Below are 24,559 nucleotides of genomic sequence, written 5' to 3' on the forward strand. Positions count from 1 at the left end.
AAAGTATGTTGCCTTTAAAGTCATAATAAACAGACTACCAGCTGACTTCAACAGAAACAATAAAGACATTTTCAGATGAAAAACAAAAACAAAAAAACCACTAAAAATTCATTATCGTCAAACCCTCACTAAAGGGAGTTCTTCAAGCCAAAGAAAAATTATCCCAGAAGGAATGTTTAAGATGCATTTAAAAAGAATGAGAATAATAAATATAAATACATGACTATTGAATGTATAAAATAATAACAGTGGCTTATTGGATATACAATATATTTAGAATAAAAGACTAGACCATAATGTAATCTATATAAGTTGAGATGGGGATACCTGGAGATAAAATATTCTAAGGACTTTCATTGTCAGGGAAACATGTAAAAGTACCAATTAATATTTAATTTTCAAAGATGAATGCAGACTGAAACTCTCATACGTCATGGGAATGTTAAATGGTACAACCACTTTAGAAAACCATTTGGCAGTCTCATATAAGGTTAAACATGTGCTTACCATATAATCATGCAGTTCCATCCCTAGGTGTTTACCAAGAGAAATGAAAGCATATTCTCATGCACAGACTTGTGTGTGAATCTTCGTAGCAATTTTATTCATAATAGTTGAACATTGGAAACAGCCCAGATGTCCATTAATAGGTGAATGGATAAACAAATTATGTTATATCAATACAATGGAATACTATGAAATTAACAGGAATGAACTAAAGATAGATGCAACAACATGAATGAACCTCAAGAACATTATGCTGAGTGAAGGAAGCCAGACACAAATGAGTATGAAACTCTGGGGGGAAAAATCTAATTCATACTGAAAGAAAGCAAAGCAGTGGTTACCTAGGGCCAAACAAGGGATGAAGTGGTCACAGAGGAACCTTTGGGGTGATGAAAGTATTCTGTAGATGATACCTGTGAGAAGAGGTAGAGAGGGGTATCACAAGATGGTAGAAATCTCACAGGAGCACAGATTACCACAAGACTATGATAGTGTAATGGTCTAAGGAGTACTAAAGATGAAGGAAAATATGGACTCCTACCTCTTGAGCTCTTGATTCTGAATGATCAACCACCTTTTGAGAACCAAAACAGTATACTCAATAGGAGAGTCAGGTTTCAGTTAGGATCAAAAGAGGAATGTGCATTCAGAGAAGAGGTGGAGAATATAGGTGGTTGTAGAGCAGCAGAGCTGGAAAGTTAGAAAAGTTTGGGACAAAGGGGTTGTAAAGAAGGAATGGGGGACTGGGTCATATTCAGCAATGTACTTTGTAAAACAGGATTAAGCCTGACTGACAATTAATTAACAAAAAGCCTTGCCCTTGTGGTGGTGTCTGAGCTCAACAGGTATATGAAGTATGATTAATTCCGATTGTCTCCTGGAGAGAGTGAGTGCTCATTTTGAATGCTGTGGTCTGAAATATTTTAATTTTTGTATCCCTAGGACATAACTCTTTAAGGTACAGAATAGACAGTTCTTAATGTTGGAGAAGAGAACAAGAACTATATTATTGATAATAATAACAATATAGTTACTGTAAGAAAAGAATATTATTCACTCTGATGGGAGCAAATGTGGTGCAGTGCCATGGGCCATAGGCTGGGCAGAGCAATTCCACTCATCACACATACCCTAGGGGCCTACTATGTGCCAGGTATTGTGTTTAGGGTTGAGGAGATAGAGATGAATTACCCATGGTGCCTGCTCTCAAGCAACTCCTGGTTTGGTGGGGCAGATGTGTGTTATCAAAGAGATGTACTCCCAAAGAGTGCTTAAAGGAAGCGAGGCGAGGTAGTCACAAAAAACTTTCCAGAAGAGTCTTGAAAGAGAAGCACTGGATGGCAGTCCAGGATCTCTTTTAATATACCAAACTTCTTTGTCCATCCATGATGTATACCGAATGCTTGACTGAGGGTCCTACCAGCTCTGACTAGCTAAGAGCTCTTTACAAGGTGACAGTTCTAATTAAGCCCTAGAGGCTAGAGCTCTAAAAATCTCTACTGAGATATGGCACAGAAACACTTGTGTTGCAGTGCAATCCTCTCCATCCATGCATTGGAACACTGCTATGAATGTGCCAGGGTGGACAACTGCATTTTGCTGATAACCATAAATGAAGTAACTTGTTTCTCCCATGAATTACTACTTGCTCAGTGTAGGCAGAGGGTTACTGAGCCTTAGGTCCATTCTGAGAGCTTAGCAGGCTACAAATTCAGATAGTTTGTTAATAGATGCTAGCTATGTGGCTGATTCCTGACAGCTTTTTTTTTTTTTAATAATTTTATTTATTTATTTATTTTTTCCCCAAAGCCCCAGTAGGTAGTTGTATGTCATAGTTGCACATCCTTCTAGTTGCTGTATGTGGGACACGGCCTCAGCATGCCCGGAGAAGTGGTGCGTTGGTGCGCGCCCGGGATCCGAACCCAGGCCGCCAGCATCGGAGTGCACGCACTTAACTACTAAGCCACGGGGCCAGCCCTGATTCCTGACAGCTTAAAATGTGTTTTTGCTAATCAGCCTTGATGATCTCTGCCTAGTTTGTACAAAGGTGCTCCTTTAGGGTCTCTCTGTTGAAACTGTACTAAGTCTTTTCCAGTCTGGATTTTCATTTATATTGCAAATATATAAGTAAGGTACTCAGGAAAGCAAGATATGAGGAAGCCCTAGAGGCTGCACCACACATGGCTGACTCTCTGGGTAGAGTTAATACATAATAGGCTTTATCTGCTTGCTTTTCTATGTAACATCTCTCACCCCATTAGGACTTCCTTCTGTGCGCTACTTGACCCAGGCTCATAAGGCTCACATTCCCCATCCTCTTGAGCATGCCAACAGTCAGAAAGAGGTTCTGACTATTCCCCCTTCGTCAAGTCTGGATGACTTTGGGTACAACAACTGCCTCATCAAAACTCTGGGGGATAGAGACTGTAGGGAATATTCATAGGTGGGGAGAATGAAGGCACAGAGTGATTAAGGAAATTGCCCAAGATACAAAGCAAGTAAGTGGCAGAACTCAGGACTTCTAACTTCTAGTGCAGGTATTCAGGACTAGAATACTATTGCTAACAGTTATGAAATTATTATTATAATACTGTTTGAAGTGTGATTATAATTATACTATCATAATTATATAATTATGACAATACTATTGTTAATAACAACAGTAAAAATAAGAGTAATGTTAATCATAGAAGCTACTATTTATTGAGTGATTACTCTGTGCCAGATATGGTGCTATGGGGTTTATATACATCATCTCATTGGATCCCCCAACAAATCTCTGAGTCTGGTGTCATCACACACATTTTACACATGGTAAAGCTGACCTCGTTCAAGGTCATATTACTAGTAGGTGGGATTGCCAGAACTGCGCTCTATTTAAGTCTGACTCTAAGGCTCCTGTTGTTAATCATAGCACTATATAGCTCATATGTATATCTAAAATATGACAGATTAGCAAAAAAAATTTAATATCATTTAAAAGTGAATAAAGGAAAGTCTTAAATTTCGGTTAATGACACCACCAAGTGAAAGAATCAATTGATCTAAAAGCAAGCTCTGGTTTGGCAAAAATTCACAAGAAATAGATATTGGAATAGCTTTGGTTGTTCACAAAGCTCAAGAGGACCTATACTGTGATGCAGCTAAGAACCATTTTCCGCAATAGTTTGTAGCATTTTTAGGATAACAATGTCCACAACAAGGGAAGTAAAAATCCTACTGAGCTCAGACTATGTCCTGAGTCTTGAGCTCAGTTCTGGGCTGTTCAGAAGAGAACTACCTACCAGAATGGGAAAGAAGGAGAAACAAGAGAAAGAACTGACCATATTCATTTTGGAGATGAACAGATTCATGAAGAAACATGGCCACCCTCTCCAACTCTCTGAAGGCCTATCCTGGAGAGGAGGGAGCGGGCTTTTTTTTTCCTGTGTTGCCAGAGATAGAACTCTGAGATCAGTCAGTAGGCTAAGAGGTAGAGGAAGGCAGGTTTCAGCTCATAAGGTAGGTTTTCTAATTAAAAAGCTCTCTTACAGTGAAATAGGCTTACCTACTCATCAATGAAAATGTTTAAGCAGTCTAGAGGACAACTTTTAGAAGTGATGGAGATTCCTATTCCTGTGAAATTGGGATGGGGTGGTTCCTAGGTAGAACCATCCCACTTTGACATTCTCTGTTTTTTTACTTTAAAGGGGCCCTTTTGAGTGGGGTATCAGGTAGGAAGTTGGTGATCTCATCAGATATGCTCTAAATGTCTTCCAGTGGTTCTCATCTTCCCTCTCCCCAGGTGTCACCACTGTTCTCACCATGACCACCTTGAGTATCAGTGCCAGAAACTCCTTACCTAAAGTGGCATACGCGACGGCCATGGATTGGTTCATAGCCGTCTGTTATGCCTTTGTATTTTCTGCGCTGATTGAATTTGCCACTGTCAACTACTTCACCAAGCGGAGTTGGGCTTGGGAAGGCAAGAAGGTGCCAGAGGCCTTGGAGATGAAGGTGAGATACAGCAAGGATGGGGGCTGGGAAGCACTCCCTGAGAGAACTGTATTGGAACCGGGAGTGGGCAGCCTGCAGCCTATGGGAACTGGCCAGGGCTGTGTGCTATTCACTGGGGTCATCAATCCAATTCTCAACTGGAGTGCTTCTTGGCAATGTGGAGTGTTTTCTGGGGGCAAAAAAAGAGGGTAGGTATCATGGAGGGTTGATGTCTTATGGTGAGGGACCAAACCTAAGTGTGATACTGCTAGACTCAAGGAGAACCCACTGTACTTACAGAGTCACCCGGAAGAGTGGACTCTATCTTCAACCCAGAGAACAATCTCTAGGGCCACCTCTGCCCCTCACTTTCCAATATGTTCCTATTTATAGTCAAACAAAAGTGATCATCATTTCTTCTGTGTCTTTGCTTATTTTTTACTTTCTACCTGGAATGTTCTTTTCTTTTTTCTCTGCCTAATGAAGACCTTTCTCATTCTTCAAGACACAGACAAAATGCTATTTTTCCATAGAGCCTTTCCAGAATCATCCAGATAGCTTTAGCTTTTCTTTGGGGGGGGGGGGCGGTGCTCCTGATATTAAAAGCATTTATTTGTGTTAGAGTTATTTGTCTGCCTTCTCACTAGACTGAACTTGTTGAGGGCAGGAGTTTATCTGCATGGGCTTTCTAACTAGCCAGCTTCCTTGCATAGCATCTGACTCATAGTAAAAGCTGAATAAATGTTAGTTGAATTGGTGGATGGATGGGAAGGAAGAAAAAAGAGAGAAAAAAATAGTAAACCAACTGGAATTGGTAGGAATAAAACATGAATACAGTGAAATCAAGATTGTTGTGCTTGGCTGCTTTAAAAGAGTTCAGATCTCTAGATCTAGATGAAGACTATCCAAAGATGCTAAAAAGAACTGGCAGATGTGGTCCCAGGACCATTCCAGTACTCTTTGAAGAATCATGGAGAAGAGAAAAGATAATGAAGATTTTTCAAACTGGAAGAAAAGATATATTCCATAGAATACAGAATGGTGAGTTGGCAAAATTTTAGAATAGATTTTAACTATTTATTTAGATAGAATTTATTAACTCCTTGCTATAAATTATGAAGAAATAAACATATTTCTACTTCCTCCATTACTCTACCATAGGGATTTTTTGGTTGATTTTATTATTATACTGAGTCTAGTTGTTACCTTTGGATCCTTAAAATATATTTACCCATCTAATACGTGATTTATCAGCTATGAACAGGGTCTACTGACCCCTCACCCATTACAAGATATAAGGAAATTAGTACACTTATCCTACCTCTCACCTTCTCTACCAGTCTCTGTCATCTCCCAACTTTTTTAATACTATTTCTGTATTGTCAATTTTTATAGCCTTTACATGCTTTTATGCAGCCATAATTCCTATAGTTGATTAGTCATAGTTTTACATTTAAATGAGCTCTCTTCTCAAAATAGTCCTTTTATCCATTTTTCCATTCATTGTTTAGTTACCTCAAGGCTATCCTCTAGAAGCTTCTTTAAAATGGGCTCATAGGAACCATATTTCCTACTATCTTGCATGTGTAAAATTATCTGTCTGTTGTGTTTATATGTGAATTATAGTTGGGCCATTGTACAATTTCTGGGTCACATTCTCTTTCTCTGATGTCTCTGTAGACATGGATTGCTATACTTAATTCTAGCAATGAATGTTGTTATGAAGAAATTTAAAACCAGCCTGAGAATCTCTCACATAATAGGTGACTTGATTTTATGGCCTAGAAGCCCATATGAATGTGTCTTTTATTTACAAGCTCCAGTTATTTTACGAGGATATATCTTGATCGATCTGTATGAATTTTTCCTAGGACAGCATGCCTCCCTTTAAGCCTGTAGATTCACAGCTTTGTTTCAGGAAAGCTTTCCTGAAATACCTTTGTTCTGTTCTCTTCCTAGATGCAAAAATTATACATATCACAGAGCTTTCTTTGTCTTCCATATCTACCATTTTTCTCTAATAATTTTTAACTGTTATTTTCCATTTCATTTTGCTCATTTTTCCCAAGCCTGTCTTCCATGTCTCTGACCATTTTCACCAGTGTATTTTTACCTTCATTGGTAGTATTATTTTTCCTTACATTAATTTTATGATCTCTGCTGACTTATTTTTCATGTGTTCAATGTTTGTTTTGTGTGTTGTTCCACAATCCTTTATTGGTCGTTTTTCTTCCTTTTTGCAACATATTTTGCATCAGTACCATGTTAGTTTATTTTCAATTATTACTTGAAGTTGCATTAGAGGGGTTCTTTACTAGCCCTGTTCTGTATGAAAGTATAATTTTGGGAAGAGACTGAGAGAGTAAGTAGGATAGTAGTGAGTAGTTGAGAGTGAGTAATTTGAGCATCATCTGTTGTCTATGTAAACGCTTATGAGTACTCTTCCTTGTAGTTGTGATTCTGCTTCTAACTAGCAAGAAGTTTCCCTTTCTTACAGGAAAGCCCTCTATATATGCTTATGTGTGTGTGTGCATGTGTGTGTGTGTGTGTGTGTGTGTGTGTGTGTGTGTGTGTGTGTGTGTGTGTAGTATTATATCCTTTAATTTTTCCAGTCTCTACCTCCTCTGCCACTATGTGGTGGTCAAACAGTGTTCCAGGATGTTCTCACTACCAGCCTGAAGACTGATTTTGTTTCAAAAGAGGGGTCTTTTTTTTTTCCTCACTCAAGTCATGCCCCCCACCTTTTAGGACTCTATTCTTGGCCTGAAATCCAGAACAGCAGGCATCCTCAGTATCTTCTTCACCCTGATCCAGTTTTTACTGCATTAGGGAGCCTTTAGTTTTGGGGATCAGGGTTAAAAATGCTTTCAAATTTTATCAAAGATGGAGTTTTGGTTTCTATCTCTCATTTTCCTCATAGTTTTTGGTTGGTTCTAGAGAGGAGAAGGAAGCAAAGATGTCCTTACCCTGACATATTAAACTGAAAGGTCTCTAGAATATATTATTAAACAGATGTTTTAAGAGCAATTAGCACTAATCACTGATATCCAGCCTGAGTTCACTAAGAAGAAATCATGCCAAGCTAACCTTAAGAAATTTTATGAAAAGTTCACTAGATTGGTAAATCAGGAAATATCATAGACTCTATTAAGACATCTGACTAACTTGTTTTACTATGTCTTCGTGAAGAAGAAACAGCAATTGAAAATATAGTACAATTAGGCTGATGTAGTTGGTTGACCAATTGAAGTCAAATAGAATTGACTGACGGATGGACATCAACCTGAATGAGCATTCCACTGATAATCCGCAGGACTTTCTGTTTGACCCTTCCCTCCTAAATCTTGTCATCAATGACTCAAATGAAGACATAGAAGGTAGGAGATTCCAATTTGTAAGCTGCCATTAATGAATGTTGGTTGGAGAAGGGTATCTTCTGAATTGTTAATCAAAAAGAATTTCTAAAGTTTGAGAGAATAGGCTGAAATCAAAAGATTAACATTTGCTAAATCAAACAAAATCTTACATATAGGTAGAAAAAAATTAGTTCTGAGATAGAAAAGCCTAACAACAATGTCACATTATATATATATATATAGGGAATAGCTGGGATATAGGGAAAAACACAATTTAATGTAAGCCTTCCTTGTGGTGTAACTCTCAAAAAGCCAAATTTAATTTGAGCCGGAGCTAAGAATTACCTAGAACAAGTGAGATGATAAGCCCTTTTTACTCTGTACTGGTTGAGACATGTTTAAAGTACACTGTTCCAGTTTGGTTACTGCAATGGAGGAGGAACAAATGCCTCAAGGGGATGATGATTGCTAATTTCAGATATCTGAAAGGCTGTCATGAATGTCTTGTGAAAAATGTGGTAGACTTGTTTTTTTGTGGCTGGGAAGAGGTGCGGGGGTGGTTTGAAGTCAGCGAGAGAACTAGAGTAGATTGTTAAGAGACTGTAAATGTAGATGTCAAAAATGATGACCATTTCTCCAATTCCAAGGAGTGCTGAAAATGAAAAAAGAACAAAAAGAATTGTTTAAAACTCTTCTGCAAAGATGGTTATCTCAGTCTTCTTCCTTAGTTCCTCTCCATGGTCAATCCATTTAAGTTACCCAAAAGAAATCAATTATGAGATATTAAAAACAAAACTATGGAATGAATAAAAAATGGATCTCTAATGTGAGGGTGCTATACTTTGTCTACACTGCTACACTGTGAAGGAATTAACAGTGAGAACCACTGACTCACAGGAAAAAATATGAAGTGCACTGAAAGTAAAACTATTGGAGTTTAATCATAACTTAGTTTCTTTTTTCCTCCTTTAGAGAGACATATTAAACCTTATTTGCTTCATAAAGCTAGAGTGGGTTAGCATGAATCTGTTTAAAAATAATATAAATGATTTAAAAATCTATTTCTGATCTGTACTATGATCAGGGATTAGATAAAATGTAAGGGGAAAGGTTATAAAGGAAAGGAAAAGAAGGAATAGTTGGAAACAAAACCTCATTTTCACATGAAGACGAATGACTACCTAATAATAGCACTCTGAAAAACAGTTGAACTGTGGGCTTCTGAGGATCAGCTTACATGTGTTTATCACTGCTTCTTTTGAAGATCCTACTAAAATGAGAATAAATAAATAAAATAAGTATAAACTCACAAGCACCAGGAGAACTGGAGAAGGGATTTCAGTCAGACAAAAGATTTTAATGCATTTTTTTAGAAGAATGAACTTGGAAAGAGAGAATAAGAACTCATTTATTAAACTGAAGTAAGAAAGAATCCTAGAGAAACTTAGTGTTTGAGGTGCTTGGTACAGCAGAGAATAAAGCACAAGGGTGCAACTAGAGGGACTGGTTACAAGTGTGTTTGTGCAGCGGGGTCAGCCCAGTGGCATGGTGGTTAAGTTTGTGTGCTCCGCTTTGGCAGCCAGGGGTTTGCGGGTTCAGATCCCGGGGCACGGACCTGTGGCACTCATCAAGCCATACCGTAGTGGCATCCCACATACAAAATAGAGGAAGAATGGCGCAGATGTTAGTTCAGGGACAATATTCCTCACACAGACACACACACATAAAAAAGTGTGTGTACAGAGTGTTCAAGACCCCAGAGCCTGCCCAACATGTGAAATGTCTGCAGCCAGATGTACACTTTCCAGAAGAACAGTAGAAGTTTCTCTTCTAAAGAAGCTGAATGTCTCCAGAGAAAAGACCTTTACATACTGACATTTTGGAGTACCCCATAAAATGATCTGCTTCCAACTGATCTTCTTAAATCAGAGTCTACAGCCAGCAAGCCCAGCTCAGGTACACTGAGCATACAGACATCTTTTATGTTGCCAAATAATATTGGGATACCAAGGATTACCAAAGTGAAGTTTGCAATGTGAAAGAGAAAAGCAAAGATTAAAAAAAAAAACAAAAAACAACTCATCTTGGAGGGAAAGAGATAAATTCTCTTTAATTCCCTAAATTTAGAAAAACTAACTTTTATCTTATATTTGTAATATATCCATAAAACAAGAATAAGATGCTAATATAAAAGGAAATCAGAGAATAAGGAGCTCTTAAAATTAAAAAGAATTGGTAAAATAAAAATTTCAGTAGAGGTGGAAAAATAAACTGAAGGAAATCTCCCTACAATTAAAGTGAAAAGAAAAGAAAATGGAGAAGGTAAAAGAAAATATAAGAGATTTAGGGATGAATCCAGGAAGTCCATCCAGCTCAGAAGCTGCAGAATGAGTGAAAAGAGAAAAGGGAATGAAGGAAGTTAACAAATAACTAATACAAAACATTTCTACAAATGGAAAGACATAAGCTTCCAGATTGAAAGTGTCCTCATAGGCCCACGTAAAGGCACATCATCATGAAACTTCAGAAAACCAGGGATAAAGCAATAGTCTAAAGAGATTCTAGAAAGAAAATAAGTGTTATCTACAAAGAATTGATCGGCAAAATGGCATCAGACTTCTCAACTACATTGCATGCTGGAAGACAGTGGAGCAGTAAATCTTGTAAATCTGAGGGAAAAATGATTTTCAACCTAGAATCCTGTGCCCAGCCAAAGTATCAACTAAGTGGAGAGGTACAGTTGTAATTTTCAGACCTACAAGAACTCAGAAATATCACTTCCCATGCACTCCACCTTAGGAAGATACTAGAGGATATGTTCTATTAAAACAAGCGAGTAGAACATAAAAGACAAAGACATAGGATCCAGAAGAGGGTACCCAACAGAGAAGATAAGTAAAGTCCTAAGATGAAACCTATGCAGCAAGCAAACCTGGAGAGGAACCAGGACAATTAGGAGCAGGAGGCTAGAGGTATTTATACAGTTTTTTATAATGATGTTACCACTGATTATTGATCGAACTAAAAATACTGCTATAATTGTAATAGTGGATGAAGGAAGGGTTGCATAAGTGATATAAATCATTATTTATCATGAAAAGATGGTCAGTTATGTGTAAAACTGATGACAGTATAAGCATGTTATTTAGAAATATAGAAATAACTATTAGAAGTATCAGCTAAGAGAATTAAAAATAATTATGAGTTGCTGGACAAAGCTGGGGGTGCATCAGGGTGAGGGTCCCCTCATTTTCATTATAAGACTTTAAGTTCTATTTTTTTTTTTTTTGTGAGGAAGATCAGCCCTGAGCTAACATCCGTGCTAATATTCCTCCTTTTGCTGAGAAAGACCGGCTCTGAGCTAGCATCTATTGCCAATCCTCCTCTTTTTTTTTTCCCCAAAGCCCCAGTAGATAGTTGTATGTCATAGTTGCACATCCTTCTAGTTGCTGTATGTGAGATGCGGCCTCAGCATGGCCAGAGAAGCGGTGTGTCGGTGCGCGCCCGGGATCCGAACCCGGGCCGCCAGTAGCAGAGCACGCGCACCTAACCGCTAAGCCACGGGGCCGGCCCATGAGTTCTATTATTTTAAAACCATGTGCATTATTACTTTAATTTTTTGAAAATTACAAATAATAGAAGCAAATTAAAATGAAGAAATAAACCTCTACATTTAAAAAGAAGATAATCATTATTCTTAGAACTACTTTTAAAATATTCATAAATTCTTATCTAAATTTTGGAAACAGTAATTCTTAGGCTCTTTTTCTTATTTTCAAATAATATTTGAATGCTCTAAAATAATATCTTATTTTACATTAGAGAAAATACTGAACTTCCATCCAAATCTTAGAAAAGCTTAGTTTCTTATTATTAATGGCTTTTAAATCTATGGGGCATTCCTATAAGTATAGCCACAAACTGAAACACCCCTTAGTATTTTCTCTGTGAGGTAAATGATGTTCACCATGGGTTAGCTTGTACTCATATACTGGTGGTCTTCTCACCCTATTCTACACTAGGCATAAATGTCCTGATAACAGTTGTACTCTATTACTGGTGAATCGATTGAAACAAAAACAAACAGCAATCATTTCTGGAATATCTGTGGGATGCAGAGCTAAACATTACATGACCCCAGTACTCAGGAGCTGACTGTCTAGGGAGGAAAGTAATGTATATATACATATACATACAGACTCCTGATACAGGACCAAGTGCTGAGTGTCATAGGAGAGAGAAAACCAAAGTGCTCCCTCTCCATTTTTTTCTTTTGACCTTAACTGGGCTGTTTCCTGAGGAAACTACTTCCTCAGTTGCCATCGCTATAGGAAGTCACGCTTCCATTCCTTGCTGCTTCCAGGTTATTACCTACTCCTTTACTTCATACAGACTGCTTTGTGCTTTGATGCTCAGCTCATCTGGCTATCTCACTCTCTGTTTTTCTTCATCATCTTACCAACATTATTGACTCCTACATGCTCATTTCATATATAGAATTTTTACAACTAGTTTACATTATTTGTAACTACTCCAAGTTCTATCTTTGTTTTTCCCCTGGATGACCCATCTGATATCATAAACTAGAATTGAGCCTGTGGCCAGTTCTATCAAATGAGCTCTGGTTGTCCCACCTGCCAGGCACTGCTACTGTTTCCACCACTAGGGGAGGGCTTCAGAAGTGAACCGATCTGATTGCCTGTATACTTGTTCTAGTGGTTTTGCTTATTTGTGTGTGTGTTTGTTTTTGTCAGGAAAACTGTGAGAGTTAAGTCAGCCAATTGTATTTGTATGTTTGGACCTGTCACCTGATATCAGAAAGCCTCATAATAAACTCCGTTGTGGACATGTGAAGTCATATGTTCTACAGGGCCCACCTCCATGTCATCTCTGATCAATCCCCAAATTGTAGTTTTCTCTGTGGTTATTTATCCTCCCCTGACTTCTTGTCTTTATACTCTAATATGCTTTTTCTAGACTTATCCTCCTACCCCTCACAAACTTTCCTTCACTTCCCTCAGGAACTCCTCTTCAGTGGATAATAGACCATTCTGCACCACCAGCTTTTTCACTGAATGACCCTTCCAACTACTTCCTATCTTAACTGACACCCATTTCTCAGCTGAAGATGTTAATCTTCTCACTCCCATTTCCCGGAAGTGTAGTTCACCTCCTCTTAACAGCCAATATTGCTTTCAGACCATTACTCTTCCACTCTTTTATACTAAAGATGTCTCCTTTGAAGCTCCAGATCTTCACTTGGATTCTCATACATGAGGATTTCCTGTTTTTCCCTTACTTCCTTGATATTTTCCTTTGCACTGAAGTCGCCATCTCTCTCACTAGCTTCATTAGATTTGCCTCTTAGTTTTATTCCTGTGCTTTTATGCCAACTATTTATTCTCTTCCCAACAGTCAGAATGATCATTTAAAATTGTAAATTAGAAAAATGTTGCTCAAAATACTTTAATGGCTTCCCACCATACTTAGATCAAAATCCATAATCTTTACCATGGCTTTCAAAGTCTTACAGGATTTGGTCCCCAGATCTATGATGCTACCTCTTACCACCCCCCTTTTTTTTTTCCTTCAACTCAACTTAGGTCAGGGAGTGGCCTCCTTGATGATCCTTGTACAAGTCACTCTTGTTCCAACCCCAAGTGCTTTGTCACTACTATTTTCTGTCTCTGAAAGTTTTGTTGTTCAGATCTTTTTATGGCTTGCTTTCTCATTTTATTCAGGTCTCTGCTCACCTTCTCAGAGAGACTTTCTCCGACTAGCATTCATCATCCTTCTTTGTCCCTGCCATGCTTTGTGTGTCACCATTTTACTTCTCACCTCCTGACTTATGTCGCTGTGTATATTTAGTTGCTTACGTGTTTATTACGTACCTCTCTTCACTGGCATGTGAGCTTCTTGAGGGCAGGCGCCATGTTTTACTGTTCACTGCTGTACCCCTAGCACCTAGCATAGAATCTGCCATGTAGTGGACACTCAGTAAATACTTGACAAATAAATGAATGACCTCTGTAATTTCTCAAAATCCATGGTTCCCTCTCTTTTCCTTGCTTTTCCCTCCAGCCTTGGCAATGTGGTGTATCACTGCAGTCACTCACCAAGACCCTCCACCTCCTCAGAACTTCAACCCAACTCCTCTACTTCTCTCTAAAAAAAATTCCACAGCCATTGATGGATTGGTGCCATTTATGAGTTTATACTTTTGAATTCTGCTGGTCCTTTAACCTGTGCCTGCAATCCTTCTCTGTGTCCCTAATCAGTTCTGTCTTGTATTTCCTGTAACGTCTATTTTAAATCTTGACTCTTCCCTTCACCTTCTCCATGAGGAAAGTAAAAGCCATTGTGTGCAATTTGCTTTACCTTACTGTGCACCTTTCTCCCCGCCAAAACATACATAGTATTTAAATCTCATCCACTCTTTCCTTAGCTGTGATCTTCCCCCAGGTAACTCCCCACTTACGCTCTGGATACTTCCCACCTTCTCAGGAAATGGGTGCAAGTGATTACTTTTCTTCCACCTGCATTTTCTCCCCTTTCTGTTGGCTTACTGGCCCCCTCCTAATCCAGCATGCTCCCTTCCCTTTTTGAATTTGCTTGACTCATTATTTATGCCTCTCTGCATGCTTCTTTTGCTTTCTCCCTTACATTTTAGTTCTCTCTTATTTTAATTAATCTTCCTCATTAGTCTAAATTTTACCATATTAACTGTTTTTAAGAGTACAGTTCAGTTGTGTTAAGTATATTCACAATGTTGTACAACCAATTTCCAGAACTCTTTTCATCTTGCAAAACTAAAACTCTGTCCCCATTAAACAAAAAAATCCCATTCTCCCCTCTACCCTCCCCCATGTGCCCACCATTCTACTTTCTGTCTCTATGACTCTGACTACTCTAAATACCTCATATAAATCGAATCACACACTATTTGTCCTTTTGTGACTGGCTTATTTTCCTTAGCATAATGTCCTCAAGGTTCATCCATGTTGTAGCAAGTGTCAGAATTTCCTTGCTTTTTAAGGCTGAATAATATTCCATTGTGTGGATAGACCACATTTTGTTCATCGATTCTTCTCTTTATGGATACTTCAGTTGCTTCCATCTTTTGGTATTGGAATTAATGCTGCTATGAACGTGGGTGTACAAATATCTCTTTGAAACCCTGCTTTCAATTTTGGGGGGTATATACCCAGAAGTGGAATTGTTGGGTCATATTTTAATTCTATTTTTAATTTTTTGAAAAACCAACATACCATTTTCCATAGCAGCTTCCTCGTTTTACATTCCCACTAGCAGTGCACAAGGGTTCCAATTTCTCCATGTCCTTGCCATTACTTTTTATTTCCTATTTGTTGTTGTTATTGATAGTAGGCATCTTAATGGGTGTAAGGTGATATCTTATGGTTTTGGATTTTCATTTCCCTAATGACTAGTGATGTTAAGCATATTTTCATGTGCTTGTTGGCCATCTGTATAACTTATTTGGATAAATGTCTATTCAAGTCCTTTGCCATTTTAAAAATTGGGTCATTTGTTTTTTTTTGTCATTTCTCTGATTTGTCTTTGAATCCCACGTAGTATATACTCCATTACTTTGCCCCACTTCTGAAAACTGGGGTTTGAGAAAGTTGGATGACTGTTAGAGGGTTGTCACACAGGTAGTTGACCATATCTGCCTATACTCTGAGGTCCTGGCTGGGTCTCAAGTACATTCAGGGCTCCAACTAACCTTCTAATTAGTACTTCTGGAAACAATAGTCAGGAGTGCCACCTGAGGAGAACTCTTGAGTTGGACATGCGTGGGTCCATAAAACTTTTCATTGCCTCATCTCAAAACCCACATGAGATGACTTCCTAAGAGGAAAGGTGTCCTTGTCCTAGGGTCAGACTGCTTGGGGGAATTTGGAGGAGTAATTTAGTGTGGGAATTAACTCCAGGCTGAACTATAGAGGTATGCTTTCTGTATAGAAGAGGTCAAAACTCAGGAAGAACAAACTAGAAATCACATCAAGAATCTTCAATTTTGGGGGAGGTCATTTTTTCGTTCAGTAAACACCTATTATGTGCCCAAGAGCCAGGCACTTGGCTAGGGAGGTAGATATAGAATTGCAACTTGGGCAAAGTTAAGTCAGTCTAGTTTGTATCTATCAAATTCCAGAACATAGAGAAGTATTAGAAAACTAGATGCAGAAATGGAGAAATATTAACCACCAGTCTCTGCCTCCTGCTCTTGTCTTCTTGACACTACAACTTTTGTTTTGATTTCCTTCTTTGACAATTTGGGTAAAAATTATAGTGGCTGATTAAAATGTGCCATATTGGAAAGAGCAAGGGAAATTAAAAGGTAGTTTTCCTTTATTACTTAAAAAACCTGTGGTTTAATCAACTGCTGCTTCTCCCCACCTATAGAACACAGAGTGCCTCCGGAGCTAAAGAAGGGGTTTGCTGTTCGGAATGATTGTTCGGAGACTTGGTCACAACCAGCTTATCAGATGACTAAATGAAGTAACACATGTGAAAGCTTCTAGCAAAATCAGGGTAGTGGGGTTTTTTCTTTCCTTTTTTCTTTTTTTCTTGTCTACCCATGAAAAAAGAGATTACTAAGCAAATTAATAAGTTAGCAGGCAAACAAGTAAAGTGCTCTTTTATTTAATAGCAGAGACATTTAGCAGCAGGCCTCTATTCACACATTCAATTTGCTAATTATAAATGAGTCCCATGTAGTATTTAAAGCATTTACAAGGTTCTTAGCAGCCTTAAAGTTCTGTTCCCCTTCCACTTGTAGCAATGTGACTGCAGTCCTCAAAGAGAAAGAACAGTATTGCTTTTTAAGTGTCCTATTAGTCAGACTGTTCATTTACTTAAACCAACACCCTTTCATTTGTCCCCCTCCCCCTCCCTGATTGAAAACCCCGCAGGCAGCACAGGCTGGCAGAGCAGGAGGGCCTGGCATAGAAGACGTTTGCCATGCACACTGTGATCCAGCTAAAGCAAACTCCTGGTCACCCTTCACACAAGCAGTGCCCTTGGCCTGTGCACTGCCCTTTGCTGCATCTTCATCTGGTGAGCTCCTGCTCATCTTCTGCCACCCAGCTCACAGACCTGTTGCCTTCTCTGAGCCACCTTTTCCAACACCTGTAGGTACTTTGCTCCTCCCTCTATTGAATTCCCATCACACATGGCCAATGTCTGTTAGAACTCTGATTACATTTTATGTCAATGATGTGTTCCCAAGGCTCTCTCCCCACTGGTCTGTGAACTCCTGGAAAACAGGGACTGAAACTGACTCATCTTTTAATCTTCCCACCTATCCCTAAATACCTAGCATAGTTCTTGGCCCAGTAGATATTCAGTAAATATTTGGCAAAAGTTATTATTAAGATCAGGAAGGTAAATGGTAGCGTGGTAAAAAGGAAAAAAAGATTAAAATAGTGGAGACTCTGAAGTAAAGAAGAAAAGAAAATAGAAAGAGATTAGGAGAAAGGGGTAAGAGAGGGAGTAAAGTAAAACACAGACGCTCGGAAGCCAAGGAACACTGAGAAAGGGAACATGGTGAGGTGTGTGAAATTAGCACGATACAACTAGTCGTCACTTCATCAAATACTCTTGGGCACTTCTGAAGCTCATCTACCCCTGCTTTTCTCTAGAAACAAAGAGGGGTGGAAGGAAGAAAAGGCCAGAGTGGAGGAGTGAGGCAACCAACACTGCAGAGTATGAGCTTGGCCACTGCCTTTGGCCTGAGTCTGGAACTGGCCTGCTCCCTTGGCCTCCCCTTCCTCAGCCTCTCGCATCTGATCCAGGCCTGAGCTTTGTCTCCTCTTCTCTTTTCTGCCTGGAGGGTTCATGCATACACAAGTCATATACGTGAGAACAAATGGGCACATATGTGCATGCTTGTTTTCTATTAAGTTTTTTTTTTGCTCTGAAAAAAAAAATCCAAAAGCAGTGTCATACCAAGCCCCTACCTATTCCTGCATTTGCTGTGTCAGAGGGGAGTATTTGCATAGCTCCCTGGGGAGGCTGTGGCTCTTGTCTGCAGCCTTGCAAGAGTGGAAAACCCTGGTGTGCCCCCTAGCTTGCTGAACACATTTACAGTGCATGAAGGGTGAGATACTGTTGTAATAATGCACGTAAACATGCCATAGTATTTATTGTGTCTTTAAGACGAAATGACTTTCAGACTCACTGAGCTCTCTTCCTCACAGGAGATGTGCCACTTGATGGTTGAAGCCTTTTGGAGTTATTTCTCGGGTAACCAAAAAGTGTCTCGCGCCTATAGAGAGCAGCACAGTGCACCCCTGGATAAAAGTCAGGACCCCAGGTGGCTAGTGTGGGCTCTGCCACTCAGTCTGAGGCTGAGTTTTCTTGTCTGTCAAATAGAGTAATCTCACGTACCTACCTCATAGGGTTACTGTGAGGATCAAATCACATGATTTTATAGGACCCTTCATGTGACCAACATTTCACAGTTTTCCAGTGATTTCTATTACCATTCTCTCATCTGATCCTCTCAACAACACTGCCAAATATTTTAATCTTCATTTTTCAGATGAAGAAACTAAAGCTCAAAGAGGAGAAGTGACTTGGCCAAAGCCACATAGCTAGTAAACCAGGATGATGCAAGTTTTCTGTTTTCAAACTCATCTTCAATTATCCCCAGACGCAAACCTGGCTACTCAGTGCTATTGGCTTCATGGCCACTGTTCCTTAACTTCCCTCATGGTTCCTCCTCCCCACAGCCTCTGAAGGTGCTCTGTGTAATGAATTAATTAGCTTTTGTTTTGTTCCCCCCTTCCCTCCTACTTTTTCTGGCCCCTAGAAGAAAACACCAGCAGCCCCAGCAAAGAAAACCAGCACCACCTTCAACATCGTGGGGACCACCTATCCCATCAACCTGGCCAAGGACACTGAGTTCTCCACCATCTCCAAGGGCGCTGCTCCCAGTGCCTCCTCCACCCCGACAATCATTGCTTCGCCCAAGACCACCTACGTGCAGGACATCCCGACTGAGACCAAGACCTACAACAGTGTCAGCAAGGTTGACAAAATTTCCCGCATCATCTTTCCTGTGCTCTTTGCCATTTTCAATCTGGTCTATTGGGCCACATATGTCAATCGGGAGTCAGCTATCAAGGGCATGATCCGCAAACAGTAGATAGTGACAGCACAGCAACCAGAGCACTATATAACCTAGGAAGCATCCAGGCACACATACCCCGGGGCTCCCCTTCATGTGTTTAAGGATTCTTCTTTTAACCCTCCAACAAGCCATGACTCTCAATTCATATTTATGAATCTCAATAAAAAAACAATAACAACAGAAAAAAAATGTCCCTCTGACATTGCTGAGTGTACTCTCAGAGCCAAACACTGCCGTTTGTCCAGTTGCTCATCTTAATCTGCCAGTCTCTCCCAGCTGAGGGCACTACATGTTTTTTATTGCAGTCTGCCCTCTGCAGAAAGAACAGGAGATCTACTACATGTAGTGGGAGATTTGGCTGTTTGAGAGGTCCAGACCAAGGAGAATTGTTGACTGGTCTAGATCAGATGATTCTGACTCACTAGGGAGCCAGGCTGGGCTATCCCATGTGGGAAAGTTACCTCCCTGCCAAAGCAATTAGTCAAATACTAGATGGGACAAGAGAATTGGGCTGGGGGGTAGTTGAGGCTTGAAGTCTGGCTCAAAAGAGAGGGCTACCGGCAGGCAAAAGTCAAATTCTTCCTTCCATATCTGCCACACCCCAAACCCTAGCCCAGGCCCAAGAACTTTGCTCCCACTGTGTCAGGGACCTCTGGTCCTCTGTTGATGCTGATTCTAAGAGGGGCAAATCAGAGTCTAGTTGATTTTTGAGTCAACTAAAACATTATCTTTATTATCAGTTTGATAATATAGTATTTATAGGCCGTTTGATCTCATTCGTTCATAGTGGGAGTAAAAGGGACAGTTATAATTATAAAATTTTATAAGGTAGATAAACTAAGTCTCAGATGTTTGAGTGACTTGCCTAAGCTCCTTACAACTGTCTGTAATAGAAAACTATCTTGCACCCCTTTCCAAGGCCAAAATGAAGAAATGACTAAGAAACAAGGTCTACCTTGACCTCAGAATTGGCACAATCTCAGCAGGCCTGCTGGGTCCTGAATACAGTTTAGTTGGACACCAAAAAGATTTTTAGAAAGTCACAATATGTCACCCAAGCAGGCCACTTCTAACAGTCATGGCTCAAGGGAATGAGATTGTTTAAGCTGGCAGCCCCAGCCACTAGTCCAGAGTATCCTAGAAGCCCAAAGTAAAGCCACAGATGGCACCAAAAGCAGATTCTCCCTGCCCACTCCATGAACAAAGCTCCTAAGGGGTCTGTCATTAGCTGCTGGTTGCCTTTTCACACATCCTTCTTCCCCCATCCCCTGCTTCCTTGCCATTGCTGGGATAATGCATGCCAGTCCCGTTATTCCTAAGACTGTGTCTGTAGGTTAATTCATGACTAGAAGAGTGTAGTGTTGTGGATATGTGGGGATTGGAGGGTGGGGTGGGTGGGGCTGTTAATGATCATCTTAAGGAATTTAGAATGGAAGACTGACCTTTGCCTCTGTGTAGAAATTGTGTTTCCAAATGCTTTGGTGCAATGTTTAGCGGCTGTTTATTAAAATCTTTCTGAATTGTACTTGGGCTACAGAACTTTTTTTGGTCACTCTTTGCCTAACACAGGCAATACTCTGTTCCTGGCTTTCACCCCGACTCTCATGCCACTGTTAACTTCTTAATACCATTGAAATATGCTGGAAAAAAGGTATACCCAGAGCAAGAGACCTGTTACAGTGATCCAAAATGGAACCCATGTGAAAATGTAGCTTTGATTGACTCAGGGGTCTCATTACCCCAATATGACAGAGAAGGAAACACTTATATTGCTCCCTCTGCTAAATTCACCCACTCCCAGGAAATTGAAAGAGATATTTTCATTTCAATTCTAAAGGCTTTCTCTTTTCCACTGATTACTATTTCCCTTATGCAGTAGTTCCCTTAGGTGATAATTATTAGGTAGAGGGAGAGTGAGTGTCTGGTTGGTTGATCCGTGTGTTGGGAAATGGATGATGACCCTTATTTCTTATAGAGTTAGGAAAAATCTGGGAAATAATCTCATGAGATCTGCTTGACAAAATCGCCTGACCCGTAAGAGATGGGGAAAATCTCCTTGGGAGAGCATTTTAAATCATATAAAAGGTTTTCCTATGTTAAATAAAATCAGAGACTTGGACAATCTGACGCTTGGTGCATGTTCCAGCCCTGTGGTCATCTGATGGATACCCTGCTGCCCTAGCAATCTCACAGTCCCTGACTAGTTCAACCATGCCCTTGGAACAACCGTGCAAGGCACATATGGCTGCCTCCCTAGAAAAATAGCCTGATACCAATATTTAAGTGGCATTGTTTCCTTGAAAACCTTTCGAAACCACTTTGCCTCTGAAAGCTATTTCCCTAGTCTTAGGGGAAGTCTCAGGCTGTTCCTATCAGCACTTCTGTTGCTGAGCTCCCCTAGAGTTTGAAACCCTGTGTCAAACTTGGACCAGCATCTCTGGACTCAAATATTTTAAGGTATTTAGAGCAACAGAGCCATATCCCTAGCAGTTCTAGAGGCTGCTGGAAGAATGTATAACACACAGTAGGTACTCAATAAGTGTTTATGAAGAAATGAATGCTAATCTAGATCAGAGCTACATGGGGGAGGGTTTCTTCAGGGTGGTGTTGGAGAGGAGACAAGCTAAACCATGATCAATGGGAGACTAATGGAAATACACAAATGCAATTTGTAGCCTTCTAAAGCAGCTCGAAGAGCATCCAAGTGCTAATAAATGTGCTCTGTTTTACATCATTTTAAATAGCTTTTTCCTGCTTAAATAATTGCTCCTATGGGCTTTTAAATCTGGGAGGTTCATTTAATGGCCTATTAGTTCCTCGTGCTAAAAGTACTGAGGGTAGGAGAGGAAGGCACGACTGGGTACCAGGCCCCTCTGAAAGCCCACTGGCATGTCCAAGATGCACGTGTGTTTTGACACCCTTCAGAGGGCTTCCCAGTCTGAGCTTGGGAAGGAGGCCCTCTGGAACTCTGAATCTTTCCAGGAAGTCTATCAGGAGATAGAATGAATGAAAAGGAATAGGGAAGAGGAAGAAAGAAATTGGGGGAAATTCTGTCAAAGGGGCCCTAGAATGGGAGGCGGAGATCTCTCTTCAGTCGCAACAGTTTCTAATTACACAGGCTGTCTTTCTCCTGGAGACGTTAATCATGTCACCATCCGCTGGAGTGAGGCTAAAGGCTATTGCCCTTGTTGACTGGGCAAGCTGCCCTCTGGGGCCTCCTGCCTTTTCCATCAGAGAGCAACCTGGACCTGTTCTGCCTTGCGTCTGCCTCAGCGCCAATAATTTGATATCATGAGGAAAACATTGAGAAGAATCAGCACCTGGATTTTAGCCAGGGCTTAGTCCCATCACAGCTGCTGTGTGATGTTGGACAAGTCCCTCCCCCGAGCTAAGACTTAGTTTCCCCATTAGTAAAATGGGGTTCTGATCAGAGTCAAGTCAACAGAGTACCCTTTCCAGCAGTGGCCATAGTGATCCACTCTGACCCCAAGTATCACCACATCCTGGGGCCCCCACACCAGCCCACCCCAGGAGCACAAGCCCCATCGTTTGGTTGCCTGTCACAAAACTCAGATGGGTTGGCAGCTTCAAAAGAATTTGATTAAACACTAAGTAAGGACAGTTAGGAAGCTAAACCTGGGAATGCAGGGGCCAAACTTGCAGGTCTATTAGTGACCTCCTCAACAACCCCCCCCCCCGCCCACTATATCCTTGGCCTGAGCTTCATGGGGCAGGGTCTTGTGTGATGAGATGCAGGATTATTAGTGGCCCAGCTGCAGTCCCAGCATGGGACAAGTTGGGTCCTAAACTGAAAAGATTAAGGGGGTGCTGGTGCCAGGCAGGGGGCCTCCGGTAAGCCAAGAGCACAGATTGGGAACAAAAAAACACCTCTTCCTCTGTTTTATCCTCCAAAGGTTCAGCTTAGGGGAGGACAGGAGAAATCTTCAGAAGGGAACTCCCTAAACTTCTTGTGACCAAATCAACAGAACTCATGGGATCTGCACACACCATCTCTCCCTTCCCTTCTGTCACAGGCAAAAGGTGGTCTCTCTCTGTCTGAGGCCAGTCCCTACTTTAGTCTTCACCCCTGCTCCTCTCTTCTAAAAGAATTCTATTTTTGTTATCTGCTCTCAGTGAAGCTACTCTTGCTGAATCACCACTGCCCTGGTTACTAAAACCTAAAGGCATTTTTCAGTTATCTTACTTGACCTGTCAGCAACATTTGACACTGCTGACAATGACTTTATTCTTTGGTTTCCATGACACCACAGTCTCCTGATATCCCTGCTTTTTTTCCTGCTACCTTCCTATTTCTTGTGTTTTTTTCTATTCAACTTCTCCCATCTCTGGGTTTCCCTATAGTGTTTTCTCTCTGCTCTTTTCACTCTACAGATTCTCTCTGAGTGAGCTCATCTGTCCTGATGGCTTCAATTATTGCATATTTGAATTATCTTTTGTTGTCTAACAAAGCACCCCCAAATTCAATGGCATAAAACAACAACCGTTTATTATTCCCATGGGTCAGGAATGTGGACAGGGCACAGCAGGGCTAGCTTGACTCTTCCCCACGATGCCTGAGACCTCAGACAGAAAGACTCAAATAAGCAAGGGTAACTTAACTGATTGGAACATCTGGGGATGGAGGATCCAATTCCAAGTTCCACAGGGAACTTGGGTGTAGCAGGGATTCTGTGGTGAGATGCAGGCATATTAGTTGCCCGGCTCCTGTTTAGCAGGGAAAGTGTTGGGTCCTAAACTGAGAAAATGAAGGAGGTTCTCGGTGCCAAACCAGGAGGTGAGGTCCTTCATTCACATGTCTGGCAGCTGGACTGTGATGGTTGAAGGAAAAGTTCAAGTGGGACTGTTGACTGGAGCACCTATACATGGCCTTTCCTTATAGCTTCTCACAGTATGACAGCTGAGCACTGAAAAGGAGCATCTCCAGAAGGGGCCTCTGGAGAACAAGTGTTCCAAGACAACCACATGGAAGCTGCGTGGCTTTTACTGTCCTAACCTGAGAAGTAGCTGCCTTCTCTTTGTTACAATAGACTCACTAACACCAGCCCAGATTCAAGAGGAAGGGCACAAACCTCACCTCTTAATGGGAGGAGTGCCAAAGAATTTGCACACATGTATGAAAACCACCACACCTCCTGTATGCTGATGACTACCAAATCGACATCTCTAGCCTAGTTCTTTCATGTCAAATTTAACATGCTCAAAGCAGAACTCTTGACTCTTCAACCCACATAATTCCTCCCTTTGTCATTCCTTTATCAATAAATAGAAGTACCATTTGCCCAGATGTCCAAGCCAAAAACTTAAGAGGAATTCCTGACACCTCTCTCTCTCATCCTCACATCCAGCATATCTAACAATATTGTGCACTCAACCTCTATTTTAAATCCTATATTGTACCACCCTTCTCCTCACTTCCACTACCAGCACCCCAGTCCAAGCCTCTACCATGACCTTTCACCTGGATCACTACAGAGCCAGCCTTTCAAACTGTAAACCAGATCATGTCACTTGCCTGTTTAATACCCTTCAACGGCATCCTGTTGCA

The 24,559-nt window shown here is 40.6% G+C and overlaps 1 protein-coding gene across 9 annotated transcripts in view; it reads left to right on the top strand.

Annotated features, from left to right (window-relative positions):
* Positions 1-20,378, top strand: part of GABRA3 (gamma-aminobutyric acid type A receptor subunit alpha3) — a 253,136-nt gene extending 232,758 nt beyond the window's left edge. For 5 of the 9 annotated variants that reach the window (XM_087426805.1, XM_087426799.1, XM_087426801.1 and 2 more), the window contains 3 exons: positions 4,292-4,503; positions 18,059-18,174; positions 18,673-20,378. In XM_087426805.1, the coding sequence (XP_087282931.1) occupies positions 4,292-4,503; positions 18,059-18,174; positions 18,673-18,994 (650 nt within the window). In that variant the 3' untranslated portion in view covers positions 18,995-20,378. Of the gene's footprint in view, positions 1-4,291; positions 4,504-16,262; positions 16,361-18,058; positions 18,175-18,672 lie in introns of those variants that run through there. The other 4 variants (XM_087426802.1, XM_087426804.1, XM_087426807.1 and 1 more) reach the window with 3 other exon arrangements.
* Positions 20,379-24,559: the final 4,181 nt, after the last annotated feature.

The sequence above is a fragment of the Ceratotherium simum genome, chromosome X, assembly GCF_057802395.1.
Source record: "Ceratotherium simum simum isolate JZ-2026a chromosome X, ASM5780239v1, whole genome shotgun sequence".
NCBI classification, from domain to species: Eukaryota; Metazoa; Chordata; class Mammalia; order Perissodactyla; family Rhinocerotidae; genus Ceratotherium; species Ceratotherium simum.